The sequence below is a fragment of the Astyanax mexicanus genome, chromosome 3 (genome assembly GCF_023375975.1).
Source record: "Astyanax mexicanus isolate ESR-SI-001 chromosome 3, AstMex3_surface, whole genome shotgun sequence".
Lineage (NCBI taxonomy): Eukaryota > Metazoa > Chordata > Actinopteri > Characiformes > Acestrorhamphidae > Astyanax > Astyanax mexicanus.
In genome coordinates, this window is record NC_064410.1 from 11,162,354 (window position 1) to 11,183,858 (window position 21,505).

General features: G+C 37.5%; 1 protein-coding gene across 1 annotated transcript in view; it reads left to right on the top strand.

Moving 5' to 3' along the window:
* LOC111197112 (interaptin-like) overlaps nt 1-21,505 on the top strand; it is a 526,024-nt gene that overhangs the window by 17,373 nt on the left and 487,146 nt on the right. Inside the window, exon 2 of the mRNA XM_049475802.1 lies at nt 12,784-13,038. Within this exon, the coding sequence (XP_049331759.1) occupies nt 12,784-13,038 (255 nt within the window). The remainder of the gene's footprint in view (nt 1-12,783; nt 13,039-21,505) is intronic.

Genomic DNA, 21,505 nt, shown 5'->3' on the forward strand with positions numbered 1-21,505 from the left:
TCGGATGAATACAATGAATGAACGAAAGACTGAAAGAAGGCATGCTACCGTATGTCTTTTGGGGACGTCCTCTACGCATAAAAGAATAACGAAAGATGAAATGAATGAATTATAAGGGCTCACGCCCTCGGGGGCGCACCCCGCTCGAGCTAGTATCTAGAGTATGGCAGAGGGCTCGCGCCCTTGCGCTTCGGGGGCGCTCCCCGCTCAAGGCTCGCAGCAAGCGCATGTATGAACGAGGGCATCGGCCCATACTAACAGCATGGAAAGTTGGCGCGATCAAGCGCATCACTGGGCACTACACTCATGTTAACTCTGCTTGTTATTGCACAGAACACCCACATTTAGATGCATCCAGCATGTGCTCACATTACGCAATTCACAAGTTAAATGATAAATAAACTCACTCATGCATGGGGATATTCATGGTATAAATAAAACACACCACTGTCCACAATCTCGGTGCAACATAAAATCGTAACATTGTATTATGCTATTATTAATTAAACATTTTTTTTTTCTATTACAGGAAGTAGAAACCAGGTAAAGATCTGCGGTGGGTATATTTATAATTTATACTTTTGGGGTTGGCTCCGCCCTGTCTTCAGTGTACGACAGGATCTGCAGAGCCCAGATGTATCAAGCCCTGGGCCGATGACGGGCCTACGCCAAAGACTCTAATACATGAAATTGTTTCTATACGACTTTCACGAACATATACGTGTACTTGTTTCGCCTACAAATATTTTGTTCAAACATTAAATAATTCAACTAACTAAATTTGCTTCCGGAGTCGTAATAGTAGAAATGAAAGCGCAGCGTAAGTTCTACTATAGACTCCAATGCTACGTCACCTAATTACCTATCCAATCAGATTTTCTCTTCTGCTTTAAATAACAATCACTCATTCAGTACCTTGCTGCATTTCAGACGCTGTTGGTCGCTCTTCCCCTCCTCCCTCCCCGCCGCCTCCAGGTTGGTCCCGTTTGGTTGCCCGGGGGTTGGCTCCGCCCTGTCTTCAGTGTACGACAGGATCTGCAGAGCCCAGATGTATCAAGCCCTGGGCCGATGACGGGCCTACGCCAAAGACTCTAATACATGAAATTGTTTCTATACGACTTTCACGAACATATACGTGTACTTGTTTCGCCTACAAATATTTTGTTCAAACATTAAATAATTCAACTAACTAAATTTGCTTCCGGAGTCGTAATAGTAGAACTGAAGTGATTTAGTTATGGAACTCAGTACTTGCATATAACATTAATCATGTGCTTAATTTCACGGACAACTGGTGTGCGTGTGTGTTAGGGCGTGCACCCAATGCTGGTCAAAACAGGCAATTCTTTATAATTTTAAATATTTTAAATAACTGAACAGGGTAAAGTGTGTACATAGTGTAAATTGTATTAAAGTGTACAACTGTATTTCAAAAACAATTTGCACAATTTACAGATAGAATCATCTGATTGATAATTAGTGTTGATGCAATGATAAACTTAGTTAAAATGTAGAAACTGGTTAATATAAAATATATATTTAATGCATTATCTTAAGATTAGTTATGTGTGAATATATTGAGTCTGATATCCTTCATTCCTTAATTCTGTGTACAGAACACTGATCAGTAGATATTTCTAGATATGGGATACTTTATGTTTGATTATACTTTTTGCAGTTTTACACAGACGGCTTTTCTATGGTAAAATTAGTTTCATGTTTGACATTTGTTACAGTTTTGTTTTTTAATCATGGAAGCCAGTAAGGTACCACTCAATTATATTAATTTTACTATTTTATTAATGTGTTTGACACAAGCGCATCTGCCCTAAGCGCATCCACCCTCCCCGCATAGAGCTGCACCTTTAGGGACCATGTCACAATTACCAGACCAGCAGTAAAACATCCAGATACATAATTCTTACAGGCTACAGTGCTTACTTTATACATTTGCCTTAAATGTATTAAGATAATCTAATTTATACATATTGTACAGTCACTGTTACATAATTGAATGTACCAGACTCATTTTCAGAAGCGGCATCCGCCCTTAGCGCATCCACAACCCCACCCAACCCCCCCACACAGGAGAGAGAGAGAGAGAGAGAGGGAGAAAGAGAGAGAGCTGATATTATATTGTATTATATTATATTATATTATATTATAATGCCAATCAAACCCACAAATAAATAATTAAAATCCGGATAATCGATGGTAACGTTCTTGACATTATTGCTGCAATAAATGTAATCAATGCATTTCTGATTAGATTTTTGTTAATGTATTTAGTCATATGTTATTTTAGGAGTATTGTATTAATCCTAAATTATATTCTTTTGAAATTTAAATTTCAGAATATGTATAATGTTGTTGATTACAACACATTTCTATGTTTTTTTGGGGCATAATAGTGAAGAAATGCTCTGTATTTGGCAGTGTTGAATCGATGTTTGTGTTTCGACTGAGTGCTCTGTTTCGGGGGAGGAGACCTTCTATAAACTTGTTCATTAAGTTTCGATTTGTGAAGATCTTTGGGAAACACTTGTAGAACTGGCTCCTTCTTTACTCAAGTCATAGGTTAGTTGTTCGTTGTTCTGTGTTTATGTTCTGTACATAGTTTAGTTAATATCTTGTGTTAGTGCAATAAAAAGGATTTAGGATTATTTATTCTGTTTAAATCGCTGTGTGTCATAAATCCCCGTATTGGAATTAAAACACTGAGCAAGAAATGAAAGTGATTAATTAATATAGATAATAGAGTTATTAAAGGAGCACAAGATGAGATGTAATACTGTACTGTCTGTACACTACACTGTAAAAAGTGAAGCATGGAGCTGTTCATTCAAGCTAATAAATATGATTGAACACATAGTACAATTATTGACTTTATTGTGAAACTCAACCTTTTTGAATTTTGATGTGTCAATTTTGATTCAGACTAAATTAATTACAATTCTGAAGGAAATAAACCAAATGTTTTGGTTCCACTGAAATCATACTCGAAGAAAAGAGATAAGGATGTAATATTTTTAATTTGAATCAAACATGAATTGCGCATGCGCACTGTGGAGTACGGGAGAAGTTGTAGAGAAGTGCTTCAGAGCACTGAGGGAGAGAGGGAGAAAGTGCCTGAACGCGCTCGCGAGAGAGAGAGAATGAGAGAGGGAGAAAGTGCCTGAACGCGCTCGCGAGATAGCAACGCATGCTTATGGTATTGTGGCGTCGGGACTGGAGGGGGGGCGCAAGGAATTATGGGAGCTCACCCTGTTGGGGGAAGTGGGTGTTTTTCTGCGTGTTTATGTTACTGTTTATCCCAGAGTTTCATGTCATGTTTTATTATCACTGTTCTAGTATTATTCATGTAGTTATCAGTTATGTGGTTGTTTTGTGCCTCACCCTTTGTGTGTTTTCTGTGTGTGGGAGTGGGGTTAGCTGCGTTGGAGCTGTAGTTAGTTTTACTTTCAAAAGTGGAATCCCATGTAAATCCAGCTCTTAGTGTCCTCCTCAGAGCAAAATAAAAAGAGCAAGAGAGCACTGAAACGAATCTCGCTGGTAATCCGTCCTCTTCCACGCCACAGTAACTTCTGGAACTTCTGAATATGCTGCCATGTTTTTTTTTTTAAGTTCGGTTCAATTTAAATGTATTAGTTTGGTTCCGAAACTGAAATGTAAAGAATTTAACTTGGATCAAGGTGAATAATTAATATTGGGTCGAGTGAAGTACTATGGTTTATGTCAAAATAAAATAATAAGGTTGTAACAATTGACTTTATTTAGATTGAGTGAAGTCAAATAGTTTAGATGCAACAAATGGACATCAATTTTTTTAATTTGAGCAGGGCTACACTTTTTACAGTGTAGGTGGGAACAGATAACAGTCTACTATTCATAAAACTGCATCATAATAATGAAAACAAGAATAAATTATTTACTTATTAAAGGAGATTTGACTAAATATAAATAAATACCTCCTATTTTTTTGCTAACTCTTAATGCTAATTACGAAAAATGCAGATGATATTAACCAATCACATTCATGTAATTGAGATCTGATCATGAATGAATTTATTTAAAAAGCAAGTAATACGAAGCAAGCGTGACAATACCTGGCTCTGACTAGCCGACTGAATTCTTTAAATAAAATTATTAGGTATGGTAATTTTTTTTATAAAGTAAATGTCACACTTCATAATATATAAATATTTTTAATACATTAGATTATGCATTGTTTACATGTTAATAAACTTGTTTCCCGCTTCTCTGTTTTAATTCAGATTGATTACTTTTGTACTTGTACTATTCACGTTTATTGCAGTAAAATTAATTAATTTAATTTCTGACATGTTTCAAGTCAAATATTAATCAGTGCGTTTTTTTTTGTTTTTGAATTATGTAAGCCAACAATTTGTCACCCCATCCCTTTATGAATTTGGTCATCTTAGGTCTCCTTTGCTAAAATGTATTTTTTCTTGTTCTTTGTATAATACTATAGGTCTCTCTGAGTTGTAAATGCATGCTGAAACTGTGAAACTCTTCCTCAGCCTCCCTTGTCAGCAGTAGCTAGTATAAGAAAATCCTCAGAAATACAAGATGATCAGGAAAGGCTCAGAAGTATATGTCAACTATAGTGAGTTCATGGCCTCACCTACCTCTACTCTGGACCACCCACAGACGCCACTGCAGGGAGTGTGTGTGGGGGGGGGGGGGGGGTGGTTGGGGGTTGTGAGGAATATGCATTTAAAAGAGCTAAAGAAGCACTGCTAGAACCTGATGTACTGACCCACTTCGATTCAAAGCTGCAAATCCAGTTTGCATGTGATTCTTGACTTCATGATATAACAGTAGTTATAAATCTAACACATAATATTAGAAAAAGAACATCATTCTGAACATGGCGGTGGTAGTGTGATGGTCTGGGGCTGCTTTGTTGCTTCAGGGTCTGGACAATTTGTTGTAATAGATGGAACCAGGAATTCTGCTGTTTACCAGACAATCCTGCAGCAGAATATCTGGATATTTGTTTGTGACCTCAAGCTCAGGCATACTTGGGTTCTGCAGCAGGACAATGATCCAAAGCACACAAACAAGTCCAATTCTGAATGTCCTAATAAAACAAAATTAAGGGTTTTGGAGTGGCCAGGTCACAGTCTGATTGAGATGCTGTGGCATGATCCTAAGCAGGCAATTCATGTACGAAAATCCTCCAATGTGTTTGAATTAAAACAATTCTGTAAAGAAGAGAGGACCAAAACTCCTCCACAGAGATGTGAAAGACTCATTGCCAGATATTGATAAAGCTTGAGTGCAGTTGTTGCCGCCAAGGACGGAACAACCAATTTATTAAGTTTAGGGGCAAACACTTTTTCACACAGGGCTAGATTGGATGGAATATTTGTTTTCTTTAGTAAATAAAATGATTATTTCAAAATTGCTTTTTATATTTACTCGGGTTATCTTTGTCTGATATTAAAGTTTGTTTGATAATTGAAGGGGCACATTTTTTTCTTGCCACTGTACGTCATATACAATCCTTGGACGTCCCACAGGTATTTTCTAGCTGCTACCCAAACATAGTGATTGTCACTGTTGTTATCAGCCCACCTATATATCAAATATCACAAATCAGTAATAACTGCACTGTATTCAGCCGGAAATCTTCTATTTCACAGGATTGTTATACCATCTCAAATATAAGCACAGGAGAGGGGAGAAAAATAAATTAGGGGTAAAGAATTACAGTGCCTTTCATAGTTAGTTTCATTACGTGTTAAAAAATGAAAAAAGCAACCTTAAACTATCATTAAATGACCTGTTCCACAATTATTGGCACCCTTAACAATTTTTTGGGAATGAATGTATTTGAACCATTTATGTAATTTCTACTGTAGTTTATAAAGTGGATCAAAGTATCTAGGAACCTTTAATTAGTAATTCATCACTTCCTGTTTCCCTGAGGTATAAATATGGTGTTACACAGAGGCCTATTTCTCTTACTCACTCCTAGCTCACTCATAGCCTTTCACCTGCAGAAGTCCTTATTTACAGTCAGAGCAATCACCAAAAAGTGTAAAACATCTGGAAGTTGGAACAGTGACAAACCAGCCTGGAAGAAGACGCAAGTGTATCTTGCCACCACACACAGTGAGAAGGATGATAAGAGGAGTAAAAAGTTCTCCAGAGCTCACTGTAAGAGAATTTAATCAAATGGTAGCGTATCGGGGTTACAAGATCTCGCTGTTATGGAGGCATGCAGCTCGGAGAAAGCCTTTTCTGTTTTAGAATCATAAGTGTAAATGGGTGGAGCTTGCCAAATGGTACTGGGATTTTAACTGGTACCATGTGCTTTGGTCAGATGAGACCAACATAGAGATTTTTTGGGAATACATTACATTATTTATATAATATTTATATAATAAATACTACATTATTTAATATATATTTTTTATTTCATATTCTTCCATAATTTGCCCCAACACCAGGAGGGTAAAGATGAACACATGCTTTAGCCACCGCTTCTTTTCTTTTCTTTGCCTAGTAGTCAGTTTGCTTGGAGGAAAGCGCAGCGACTCGGTTCCGGTACATCAGCTCACAGACGCCATGTGCTTTAGAGATGTGGGGAGAGAGCGCCATCTACCCACCTGGAGTGAGCAAGGTTAATTTTGCTCTCTCTATGCACCGGCAGCTACATTATAAAAAAAAAATAGAATCCAAAGAACACTTCTTAACCAGGGGTGCCAATAATTATGGAGGATGCTGTATGAGTTTTCATCAAAGCTAATGGAAAAGGAGAGTGGGTAAAGGGATACTTTTCTGTGATAGTGTTGAATCCTCTTTAAGCCATTCATAGCATGTGAACAGCTGCAGCCTTATATGCCCCATAGGCCCATGTTCAGGAAGAAAAGTCATATTTAAAATGTTTAAATCCAAATAAATGGCAGCAGTTTTTTTTATTTAATTGCATGTTTCCAGGTGTCCTGTATTTTTCTGAACAAAATAATAACATAGCTCTTTGCTCTTTTAAAAGAAAAATATTATATTGAACGTTATGCTAATTGTTGATGAAACAATGAAAAATAATGAAAAATGTTTGTTCTTTGTCTTTGAAATGTTCTAGTGTCTGAACTGAGGATTGTTCTGCTGGGGAAGGACAGCTCAGAGATCAGCAGAGTGGGGAACTTCATCCTACGCCGAAAAGCTTTTGATTCTGAAGCTCCCTCTTCCTCAGTGAAGCAGCACAATGAGACCGCTGGAGGAATGGTGGAGGAAACATACATCACCCTCATCAACACTCCTCACCTGCTTGATCCTCAGCTCTCTCCAGAAGAGCTGAAGCAGAGAGTGAGAGAATGTGTACATCTGTGTTCTCCTGGACCTCATGTGTTTTTACTGGTTCTCCAGTCAGAGAACGTTACAGAGCAGGACTGTGAAACAATCAGAAATGCTCTGAAATATTTCAGTCCATTTTCTCTAGAATATACTATAGTGTTGATTACAAAGCCAAAGAAACAAAGGCTCAGGTATTGTGAAAATAATGACCCAGAGAAGAATAAGAATTTGCAGCAGCTCATCAGTACATGCAGAGGTGGAGCTGAGAAAATTAAATTAGATAAAGCTCAGGTTCTTCAGCTTTTAAAGAAAATCACTAAAATGGTTGAGGGCAGTAGAGGCCACCTGACTTGTCAATTTAATGAACCACATACAGTGAAATGCTCTGCAGCTTCTGGGAGAGGCCAACCTCAGTCTGCTGAAAAAGGCAAAACAGGAGGTGAAGGAGTTAAAGAAAAGAAGAGAGGAAGGAAAAAAAATGAAGGTAAACATTTTCAAGTTAACATGAGAGTATGATAGAATTATATTGTCAATATTGTCTGTTAAACACAAACCATGCTCTCTGTAATGCTTTGGAAAATGGCTTTATTTATTTGCATCTGGATACCACTGTAAATTACAACATAGCACATGCCCCTTCTGTTTCCACCCTTTAAAAGCACGATAAATTACTCTATGCGTATGCTTAGTACTTTATTCAGATGACATCATTTGGTATTTAATATCTTCTCTCATGGTGCTCTATCAAACTCCAACTGAAGTTATCTTCAGCTCCTGCTTGTTTCAGGGGGTTCTTCCACTTAAGTTTTTCAGCATAGATGAGGAATGCTCAATTTCTGGTGACTGGCTTGGCCAGTAAACAAATAAAGCATTCATCATCATTATTACCATTATTATTATTTATTTAATTTTTGGAGAAAAAAACCCTGGTTACTCCATATAATCAGAAGTTTTACAACTGTACTAGTGCAGCAAATTGAGACACGAGCGAAAATACAGGTAAGCAAACTGGAAATTAATCTGACCCACCTGGGAATTAAACCCATTGCAATCACGGGCCAACTCTCTGCTATTGCACTAGCACAGCAGATGCAGTTGAGACAGAAGACTGAAAAGAGTAGTAACTGAAGGTGGAAAAACAAACAAAAGAACAAAATTCCCAAACCACTGAATGAACAGGTGCAACAAGAACACAGCCATTCAACAATTTACCTGAGAAACTGGCATAAATTTATACTGATATTGTCAAAGATCCAGCAGCAAATGGCTCACTTTTAGAACCAAGCCGTACAGGTCCGAGTTTGGTTTGTAAGACCAAAATAATAATAAAGTTTATCTATTTCATATTGCATTACAACATTAGCTAAATCTGCCACTGCACTGTGGTTGGCTATAACACTTTTAGCTCAACCCATCACTGCTGTTTGATTGGCTATAACACCTTTAGTTCAACCCACCACTGCTCTGTGATAGCACCTTTAGCTCAACCCATCACTGCTGTGTGATTGACTATAACACATTAGCTCAACTAGGGTGACCAGACGTCCTCTTTTTCCCGGACATTTCCTACTTTTGAGCCCTAAAAAATGTCCGGGGGGAATTTCAAATTCGTCCGGGATTTTATTTGACTGCCTCAAATATAATACATGTACAGTGCATTGTAATTAGAATTGCCACGCCATTTCATTCCAGGTTTCTCTGTATCGCAAATTAGTTACGCCCTTCTCCTCAAATCTATCTACTTTGCATTGTGTATGTGTGTGTGAAGAAGAAAGTGTGGGCTTGCCAGTCTACCCCCGAGTGTTTACAAGCGAAAGCAGATGTGTGTCTGCCGGTTCTACACCTTTTCTCTGCGTGGTACGTGCAGTGTTGAGTGCGTATGTTAAAGGAGAGGCAGTATGAAGAAACAAAAGCGGAGAAGTTACGTGCGAAGAAACTCACTGTGGCTGCTACAAAATGTTTAAAAAAAAAACAGACATGTTCGCTGCTGTAGCCTCCGCATCCTCCGTAGGTGAAGAGAGAAGCAGCAGACCGGGAGAGCAGGCTTGTGACAGAGAAACCGAGGGACAGACTGAGCAGGAATGTGTAGCACATTAACAGGTAGTAACGGTAGTAAAGTTAGGATTACACTGTGACTTTGAGGTGATGGAGGTAACGTTAGCTCTATTACATGAGAATGATGAGCAATGGCTGATAAAAATAGCAAACGGTCAAGAATGAGAAGTGTTGGATGAGCAGCAAGTGTGTATTTTAGGCTACATCATTTTATTTTAGATATTTAGGTTAAAGCTGTGTTGAAAGACTGCATAGTGTGAGTTTTGTAGCCTCTATGCTGTGAATCAACGTGTTTTAAAAAGCACAAAAACAAGTGAAATAACAGATTTTTAAACTGATAAATGATTAATTAACTTAACAAGAAAGTGTAAAAAATATAAAAGTAATATTAGCAAAAGGTATGCCCACACTGAATAAGAGTAAAACAGTGTCAAATGCTTTTAAGTTGCATGAATTCATAAAGCAGCCCTGTTTGTAGTCTGATAAAAATACATGTTATAGCTGTTTAAAGGAGGAAGCACATTTAACCTGAAGAATTATAATTGAGCTGTTATATCAGAGAAATTAAAAAAATACATATTAGACATTAATTCAATACATATTTTTCAAAAAATAAAAGGTGTCCTCCTTTTCAGAAACCCACCACTGCTCTTTGACTGGCTATAATACTTTTTGTTCAACACATCACTGCTCTGTGATTGGCTATAATACGTTAGGCGTGTTCGACCTAACCCGGCGCTGCGCATGTTACTACCTGATCTGTACTCCCTGCCCGATTTGTGCCGTGCATGCGCACTGCAAACTGAGCAGGGGGCACAGATCGGGTAGCCACGGCTGTCAACAGTTTTCGGCGTTGTGAGATCGCTAAACAAGCTTAACTTCCGTTTTCTGAATTCTAGATAGACTGATAGATGTTTAAACTAATTATAATTCGAAAATAATCTGTTAAAATGTATAAGCCTGTTGTGTTTTTATTTATTTAATTTTTTTTACATATACCAAGTCTGTAAACTACTTCACATTTTATTAGTTTATCTTTCTGTAATGTAGATAGACTGGGAGATAAATTACAAATGAAATACAAACATCAACCAGAAAATAATTTTCTTTGTCCTTGAGCAGTTGATATATAAACTGTGCATTTTTGCTTTGTATTGTATTTGCAATTTAGTATTAACAGATGTATGAGACATTTAAACTTTTTTTACCATTTAAAATTTTTACCATTATAACAAACCTGTTTGGGTTATACCCATATTATGGGGGGTGGTCTTTGACCAGTTGTAGTATTTCTCAAGCTAACAAAGAATTTATGTATAAAAAAAACCCCATAATATTATTCTTAAAATACACAGCAAAGTATTGTAAATAACAGCTGCCTGGACCTGGTTCTGCATGTGTCGAACAACTAACACCAGTAAATCCCTCACTGAAATTCTGCATGGTACATTTTATCAGCAAGCTCATAAATTGGCCAAAACCAAATACCATGTCTCTAAATGTGGTCCTGTATCAAAATGCTTCTAACCATTAAAAATGAGGTACAACACATTCATCAAAATATCAGTTTATTTTACTCTCAGAGAGAGCATAAGAGCAAACCCCCATCCCTCTCAACACACACCCCCACTCTCCTCCACCAACACACACACGCTGCATTTCCTTGTCCATTCCTTTGTTGCAGGATGGCGTGTCCTCAATTTAAAATGTACTCTTCACAGCTCTGTAAAACTTAAAATCCTTCATTTTGACACCACGGTGTACAAGCTGTTTGCGACAGTGTGGGCGGAAGTACAACTTAGCATTGATCTGTGCCCCTGCTCATCTTCAGTCCAATCCGACAGGGCCTGAGGATTGTGCTGGGAATTCTTGGCTCAGGCGGAGAATCTAAACTCTAAGATAGAGGATCAAGGCACGGTTGCTGTTTATCCTTTATTGTTTTTATTAGGAATAAAGACTTTATCTCAGTCTATCCAGGCTGATCCAGATATATCCACTTGGGTATTTAATGTAAGTCATTGGAGGCCACCCTCTCTCATAGTTATGTACTCTGTCCTAAGATTTGTACATTTTGGGTCTCTGAAATGTTAAAGGTTTATTTGTAGCCAGTCCCAGTTCTTATCATATAATCATATAATATAGGGTGACCAGACGTCCTCTTTTTTCCGGACATGTCCTACTTTTGAGACCTAAAAAATGTCCGGGGGGAATTTCAAAATCGTCCGGGATTTTGTTTGACTGCCCAGTGCATTGTGATTGGAATTGTCACGCCGTTCCATTCCACTCCATTCCATTTTTCTCTGTATCGCAAATTAGTCACGCCCTTCTCCTCAAATCTATCTACTTTACGTTGTATGTGTGTGAAGAAGAAAGTGTGTGCTTGCCAGTGTATACCCAAATGTTTACAAGCGAGGCACGTGTGTGTCCGCCGGTTCTACACCTTTTTTCGTGTACAGTGTTGAGCACAGTTGACAGCAGCAGCAGACCGGGAGAGCAGGCTTTTGACAGAGAAAACGAGTAGAGAGAAGACTGAGCAGAAATGTGTAGCAGGTAGTAAAGTTAGAATAACAGGGACTTTGAGGTGATGGAGGTAACGTTAGCTCTATTACATGAGAATGATGAGCAATGGCTGATAAAACAGCAAACGGTCAAGAATGAGAAGTGCTGGATGAGCAGCAAGTGTGTATTTTAGGCTACTTCATTTTATTTTAGATATTTAGGTTAAAGGTGTTGAAAGACTGCATATGTTGAGTTTTGTAGCCTCTATGCTGTGGATCAACATGTTTAAAGCACCAAAACAAGTGAAATAACAGATTTTAAAACTGATAAATGATCAGTTAACTTAAAAAGTAAGTGTTAAAAATATAAAAGTAATATTATCAAAAGGTATGCCCACACTGAATAAGAGTAAAACAGTGTCAAATGCTTTTAAGATATAGTTGCGTTGCATGAATTCATAAAGCAGCCCTGTTTGTAGCCTGATACAAATACATGTTATAGCTGTTTAAAGGAGGAAGCACCTTTAACCTGAAGAATTAGAATTGAGCTGTTATATCAGATATATTCAGAAAATACATATTAGACATGAATTCAATTCAATTCAATTTTTTTCATGCCCATATGATACCAAGGACACAGGACACGCCCCTAAATCAAGCTGTGCAAAGCGCAAATGATCAGTGCACAATAGATCACTTAAATAGGGCCCTGTCTTACTTATTTTACTTAATTCATGTTTATGTATATTTTTATTGGTTTGTGGAGATCAGAATTTAAATGATCTGTGTAAAAAAGCTAATTATATTCAAACTTCTGTGAAAATCAAGTATTACAAATTCACAGGCAATTAATTGTCACTGCGTGCTTTTATAATATTGTTAAAAAAATATTTTCTGCATTCAGGGAGAAGACGAGATGCTCTCAGGATTGTACTCCTGGGGAAGACTGGAGCTGGGAAGAGTGCTACAGGAAACACCATCCTAGATAAAGATGCATTTAGAGATGATGCATCAGTGACCACTGAGTGTTCGAGAGAAACAGCTGAGGTCAATGGAAGACAGATTACTGTGCTTGACACTCCAGGACTGTTTGATACTCGAGTTGGAAATGTGGAGATCCAGAAGGAAATCACTAAATGCATCTTCATGGCAGCTCCAGGTCCACGTGTGTTTCTGCTGATACTGAGGGTTGGACAGAGATTCTCAGAGGAGGAAAAAGGAACTGTAGAGATAATCCAGAACATTTTTGGAGAAGAGTCAGTGACCTACACCATGCTGCTGTTCACTGGAGGAGATCTTCCTAAAGACACGATATTTCAGTACTTTGGAGATCCTGGATCTGATATTAGAATTCTGATTGAACAGTGTGGGAACAGATTCCACATCTTCAACAACAAACAGATCAGAAACCGAATGCAGGTCGCTGCTCTACTGGAGAAGATCGACTCCATGCTGGCAGTGAATGGAGGGAGCTGCTACACTAATGAGATGTTCCAGCAGGTGGAGAAAGAAAAGCAGGAGCGAGAGAAAGAAGAACTGAGAGTCAGATATGAAGCAGAGATACAAAACAGAAAAAATGATGAAAAAAAATTTGCAGAGCGGGAGAAATTAATATTCTCCCAGCTGGAGAGACAGAGAGCAGAGTTTAAGAAACAGATGAAGGAACATGAAGAACTGAAACATCTACAAAAGGAGCTAAAGATCCAAATCCAAGAGGATGTTAAAACTAAAGAAAAGCTGGTGGAGGAACTGGAGAGACTGAGGAAGAGCTCTGAGGAGAAATGTAAAGAAAATGAGCTTCAGTTGATGAAGACAATGGAGGAACTGGAGAGAGTGAGAAAAAGCTCTGAGGAGAAATCTAAAGAGAAGGATCTTCAGATGATGAAGACAATGGAGGAACTGGAGAGAATGAGGAGTGCTGAGGAGAAATCTAAAGAGAATGAGGTTCAGTTAATGAAGAAGGTCGAGAAGCTGGAGAGAACATTAAGTGAATCTCGGGCAGAAATAAAAGAATTAAAAGCAGGTAATTATAACTTTTATTCTTCAATTATATCACAGTAGGTTGTAATTAACCCTCTAATGCGCAACATTGGTCAAAAATGGTCGCATTTATTTTCTACAGAACTTCATGTATGACTGAGGGTTTCTATGATATATCTTAGCATAAAATTAATTCCGTCATTCAGAATTTAAGGTGTTCCTCATTTAACTTGTTTTTGATCAGCCTACATCCTTATTTATTTTATGTAAATTAATGTATGGCTGAGGGTTTCTCTAACACAAATTTTCTTTATGAAGAAGTTTTTGTATTTTTACATCAGTTACACAGACAGGTCAGTCACCACTCCCGTTTACTATTTCACAGCTCAACACAGCTCAGCTTCAGTATCACAACTCAGTGTTGCTTTCAATTGTTTTAACATAACTTTAGAATATATCTGATGACAGTTAACGCTTATTCAGTATTTCCAGCGTGTGTATTATTTTGTCTCACACACTTATAATAACTTTCAGTTACAAGTACTCTACTTAGCTAATTACATTGGTGTTTATTTAGGAAAGTGGATAGCTTAAAAATCCATAATGTGAGACAGGGTATTTTTCCACTTTAAAGAATTTTATTTTGTATTTATTATTATTATTATTATTATTATTATTATTATTATTATTTACACAATCTGTGTATAAAATTCGGAGTTTTGGAAATTTACTGTTATTTACAAATAGTAAATGTGAGTTGTGTCGGACCTGTTGTCACGTCTTGGCCCTGTCTCGTGTCTCTGTGTGCATTCCCCACGTGACCTGTGCTCCCCTGTGTCCCCCGTCTCAGTACTTTTCCACCTGTGTCTCATTTGTAGCTCCGCCCCTTCCCCAGGTGTTTCTAATTATAGTGCGTTTCCTGTTACTATAAATAGCCCTCCTCTGCCACCTTGTCCTCTGTCGGTCTTTGCACCTTCCCCTGTTGTTTTGTCTCTGTTTCACCGCGTTTCATAGCCCAAGTCCTTGCTCTGTGTTTACCTCGTGTATATTTCTGGTTTCCTGTTTATTCCTGTTTATTTCTGTTTATTTCCTGTTTATGTTTACTTGTTCCTCGTTTCCTTGTTTCTTTGTTATAGAAACAAGGAAACGAGGAACAAGTAAACATGAAACAAAGAAACACAAATAACCAATAACAAACGAGCGATGATAATAAACAAACAGGGAATATATATATATATATATATATATGGGAAATAAACTAGAAAATAAATAAGGAAATAAACTATAAACGTGAAAAGAAATAAACGAGAAACAAATTACTAAGGTTATATACAGGGAACATAGAGCTATAAGAAAGAAACTAAACTAGACAAGGAGAACTAAACTAAGCAGGGCAAAGTAGAAAACAATGGAAATAAACAGGAAACCAGAACTATACACGAGATAAACAGAGGTAAACACAGAGCAAGGACTTGGGCTATGAAACGCGGAGAAACAACAGAGACAAAACAACAGGGGAAGGTGCAAAGACCGACAGAGGACAAGGTGGCAGAGGAGGGCTATTTATAGTAACAGGAAACACACTATAATTAGAAACACCTGGGGAAGGGGCGGAGCTACAAATGAGACACAGGTGGAAAAGTACTGAGACGGGGGACACAGGGGAGCACAGGTCACGTGGGGAATGCACACAGAGACACGAGACAGGGCCAAGACGTGACAACAGGTCCGACACAACTCACATTTACTATTTGTAAATAACAGTAAATTTCCAAAACTCCGAATTTTATACACAGATTGTGTAAATAATAATAATAATAATAATAAATACAAAATAAAATTCTTTAAAGTGGAAAAATACCCTCTCACATTATGGATTTTTAAGCTATCCACTTTCCTAAATAAACACCAATGTAATAACACAGGGGAGCACAGGTCACGTGGGGAATGCACACAGAGACACGAGACAGGGCCAAGACGTGACACCTGTCTGTGTAACTGATGTAGAAATACAAAAGCTTTTTCATAAATTAATAAAGGAGAATAAAAATGAAGAAACCCTCATCCATACATAAATTAACATAGAAAATGAATGCAGTTTTTACCCATGTTGTGCATTAGAGGGGTAGTGATACAAAAAGGGCTTTTATTCAAAAATTAAGAAAGAAAAAAATAAAATAAGGATGTGCTATGATTAAAAACAAGTTAATTGAGGAATACCTTAAATACAGAATAACTGAATTAATTTTTTGGTAAGATATATCATAGAAACACTCAACCATACATGAATTTACATAGAAAATTAATGCAGGACTTTTTTGATCCATGTGTGCTTTAGAGGGGTAGTGATACAAAAAGGGCTTTTATTCAAAAATTAAGAAAGGAAAAAATAAAATAAGGATGTACTATGATTAAAACCAAGTTAATTGAGGAATACCTTGAATACTGAATGATTAAATTAATTAATTGCAAAAATATAGACAATTAAAACTCAACCGGGTCACTTTGTCCCATCTTGCTCATCAAAGGGTTAAAACTGTATCACAGATTCAGGACTCTTTTCGGCTGCAGATGCATGTATTAGTTAAGCACTAAACTGGAATTCTGTTGTTACACTGCACAGAGTATTTTGGAATTGAGGGAATTTTACAATAATAGAGTTTAGAAATTAATACTAGTCCAAACTGTTGTTCAACAGTTATTAATACAAAACTATACAATCCAAAACATTAAGATAACAGTCTCCGGAGCAGTTTATGAATCACTAAATAGAGAAAGAGGTCAAGATGATAGTCAGTAGGGATGTCACAAGATCTCAATAGAATAAACTGGTGTTAAATGAGACTTATGCACATGTAACCAAAACAAATGTTTGATCATTTGGGGCAACAAACAGCTGCACTGGTCTTCTAGAGTGAGCTGCTGTGCACATGCACACATACACACTTATTTACAGTGAAGAAAATACGTATTTGAACACCCGGCAACTTTGCAAGTTCTCCAACTTAAAAAAAAAAAAAAAAAATCATCTTAGGTGCATGTCCATTGTGAGAGACAAAAAAAAACTGTCTAGTCCACTCCAGAACCTGGATATGCTTTTTAGGGAGCCACTCCTTGGTTATCTTGGCTGTGTGCTTTGGGTCATTGTCATGTTGGAAGACCCAGCCACGACCCATCTTCAATGCTCTAACTAAAGGAAGGAGGTTGTTCCCCAAAATCTATAATACATGGCCCTGGTCATCCTCTCCTTAATACAGTGCATTCGTCCTGTCCCATGTGCAGAAAAACACCCCCAAAAGCATGATGCTTCCACCCCCATGCTTTCCAGTAAGGATGGTGTTTTTGGGATGGTACTCATTATTCTTTGTCCTTCAAACAAGCCGAGTGGAATTAAGACCAAAAAGTTCTATTTTGGTCTCATCTGACCACAGAACTTTCTCTCATGACTCCTCTGGATCATCTAAATGGTCATGGGCAAACTTAAGACGGGCCTGAACGTGTGCTGATTTAAGCAGGGGAACCTTAGCCATGCATGACTTTAAACTATGACGTCTTAGTGTATTTTACCCACAGTAACCTTGGAAACAGTGGTGCCAGCTCTCTTCAGGTCATTGGCCAGCTCCTCCCGTGTAGTTCTGGGCTGAAGCTCCAGTATGAGAGAGATTGACAGTTATGTTAAACTTTTCATTTTCTAATAATTGCTCCAACAGTTGATCTTTTTCACCAAGCTGTTTGGCAATTTCCCCGTAGCCCTTTCCAGCCTTATGTCTACAATTTTGTCTTTGGTATCTTTGGACAGCTCTTTGGTCTTAGCCATGTTAGTAGTTGGAGTCTTACTGATTGTGTGGGGAGGACGGGTGTCTTTATGCAGCTAACGAACTTCAAACAGGTGCGTCTAATTTAGAATTATAAGTGGAGTCGACGTGAACTTTTTAGAGGCGGACTAACAGGTCTTTGAGGGCCATAATTTTTGCTGATTGGCAGGTATTTAAATACTTATTTGCAGCTGTAACACATAAATAACTTATTAAAAAATCATACATTGTGATTTTCGGATTTTTTTTAGATTATGTCTCACAGTGGACATACACCTAAGATGAAAATTTCAGACCCCTCCATAATTTATAAGTGAGAGAACTTGCAAATGTGACCACTGGGTACCTTATATTGGAATGTTTTATAAACCCACTCAATAAAAATGGAATAAGGCACACAGGAACGGAATGAGGCTGAGGTTTATAGAACACATTTATTATTTTGTTTAAAGCAGATACATTAAACCAGACCAATCGCCTTCTCTTAAAACGCTAGTGGTTATACAAAACTGACCACAGCAAGGGATTAACAATTATTAGACATTTCTTTCAGGACACTCATACAAATCACTGTTTCCCATAAAATCACCCAATATAAAACTTCACGAGCATTATAATTTGGGCCTATAACACTGATCCCAATTATCTAAGTACTTTCACTTGGTAAAACTGAAGGATTTAGTAAATTTGCCGATTAAGTCAGGCTTCAAGCCACCAATTAATTAGCACACAAAATAAAAGAAAACCCCAAAAGAAGAAAATAATAATAATAATAATAATAATAATAATAATAATAATAATAAACCACACTGCAAACAAAGCGAAATACACTCAAATTAAAATGTGCACAAAACCATAACACTACAAAGTAAATATATCAATAAGGGGCTGAAGCTCTAAACCAAAAGGACCAGTTACTTCCCATAAATCAAGTTAATGTGCACGTTGAAGCTGTACTGGAAGGCACCAGATAATGGTTCTATGAGGAACTAGGGCAACCCTGGGCCAAAAGCCTATGTTAAATCACTAAAACCATAATTTTATTTTAATTTAAACTCTAAAAATTATTTAGATGTAAAGATACAATCCTAAAACACGGGGGAAAATGTAAGAGAAGATTTTGAGAGAAAAACAGTGGCTACTATCATTGGCCTTTTTCGGTCACTCCTACAACATAAATAAAAGTTAGCCACTCCACTCATTGACTGTATTAGTTACTTTTTACTGCATAAATAAAGTATCCAGTCAGATAATACATACCAATCAGTCGTAAATGTGGAAGCCAGAACTCAATCTCCTTCACAGCACCTTCAGCATCAATACAAACGCTATATAAAAGCATAAACACACAGTTAGCTACCTCTTCCACATACAGTAATTCAGTAAAGCAAACTTTACCCACCACTCAGCAGCTACACACCCCCAGCTGATTCCTGGAGCTCCCACATTCACTAAGATAAAACAAACTTTCTTTTAATATACTGAAAATTGAGTAAGCTTAGTAAACTTTTAATATTTATGTCCAGTACACCACCTAAATCTAGTAAAGTCCACTGTAATTCAAACTACCACAATACAATATTAAAAACAACCCATACCTGCTTCTACTATGAATTCCTCTCACGCACACACAGTGCCCCTTGATACACCCTCCAGGTGTTCCTTTAGTCCTTTCCAGTCAGAGTTCTTTTAAAACAGCTTTCCCACGAGCTGGAGCTTTCCGACCGGAGCTTGTACCTGCCGCCACGAGACCAAACGCTACTTCGTGCTGGTCCCGCGAGACTATAAGCAGCGCAGAATCCTGTTCTGCCAATCAGTAGCTATCAAAATAAAAGTCCTCCCCTCTACCTAGAGGAATCTATGGCTGTATTCGGAATGGCATACTACTATACTGCGTACTGCATACTGCACTAGTATGTACTGCATACTACACACTGCCCAGTATGTAGTATTCGGTACTGTAACACTTTTGATTGTAGTACCCTACACGGTCCTGCTGTGACACACCAGTCAGTGCTCTGTAGTGCTCTGAATTCCTCAGAGTGAGTTGTAAACAGAAAGAACATGAAAAATGTCCTACCTTTTCATTATTAAGACTAATGAGATCTGCATACTGTCCAGAACAGCAATTGCTGCTTTTATTTTAGAGTTTAATGTAAGTGCAGTTAACCCAATTCTAACAACCATTTAGCAGCAGCCCCCACAGCCCAAGTATGTTCCAGTTAAATATGTTTTCCTATTTATTTTAGTAGATTACTATTTTCATCTATGTAAATACCAACAAGAAGAACACATTTAAACAAACTCTCATTCATATTTACACAATCTCAACAATAAAAGAAATGAGACACGTTGCACAAGTGAAACAATTTTATTAATTTGTATTCAAATCATTCCCTTATTTAAAAGAAAAATATGTAGTAAAACTGAGGGAATTATTTATTAAATCAACAGAACGATTGATTAAGAAGGGAATTATTTATTAAATTAACAGAACGATTTATTGGAATTATTTATTAAAGTAACAAATTTATTAAAACTGAGGGAATTATTTATTAAAGTAACAAAATAATTTATTAAAACTGAGGGAATTATTTATTAAAAGAACAGAACAATCTATTGGAATTATTTATTAAATAAAGAGAATGATTTATTAAAACTAAGGGAATTATTTATTAAAGTAACAGAATAATTTATTTAAACTGAGGGAAACATTTATTAAAATAACAGAATAATTTTTTGGAATTATTTATTAAATAAATAAGAACGATTTATTAAAACTGAGGGAATTATTTACTAAAATAACAAAATAATTTATTAAAACTGAGGGAATAATTTATTAAAATAACAGAATAATTTATTAAAATAACAGAATAATTTATTAAAACTGAGGGAATTATTTATTAAAATAACAGAATAATTTATTAAAACTGAGGGAATTATTTACTACATCAAGGCAGCACACAGCGGAGGGTCCCGGCCGCGGAGAACGCGCGGCCACGGCAGCGGAAGGTCCCGGCCGCGGAGAACGCGCGGCCACGGCAGCGGAGGGTCCTGGACGTGGAGAACGCGCGGCCGCGTCAGCGGAGGGTCCCGGCCGCGGAGAGCGCTCGGCCGAGGCAGCGGAGGGACATGGCCGCGGCAGCGGAGGGTCTCGACAGCGGTGAGCCAATACTTTCCAAAATAATTCCCTTAATTTAAAAATATATATATTTCCATAATTCTCTCGCACTCGCCTCCATCTTGTTTTTTTCTGAAGCGAGCTGGAGAAGCCAGTTGCAATGCATGTTGGGATGCAGTACACCACGAAGATAGCTCCCCATGCACACTGCGCAATCGGAGCGGAGTAGTACACCATCCGGGTACCTGTAGTGCACTACAGATCCTCAGTTTGGTCGCATAATGCGTACTGCATACTAGCTTTAGGCAGATTTAGTACGCGAGTAGTATGTAGTATGCCATTCCGAATACAGCCTATGGTTCCGTGAGATTATACGCAGCGTGAGGTCCTGCTCTACCCATCAGGGACTGTCAAAATAAGAGTCCTCCCCTCTACACCTCACCTAGTGGAATCTATAGGGCAACACTAGGAAATATTAATTAAAATCTTCCCCACAGCTCTACCCGCTACACAAACTCGCCGGGTTCATGGTAAAAGCAGCTGCCGTATTTACATACTGTTCTGATCTTTACTTCAGATGATTATTTACAAAATATTGAAAAATTACTTTTGCATTTTGTGAATTTCAGACAAATAGAATATTTTCAATCACATACAACTCTTGTAAAATTTAGAAACCACCTCAATTTCAAGTATAGGCTTGAGTCAAA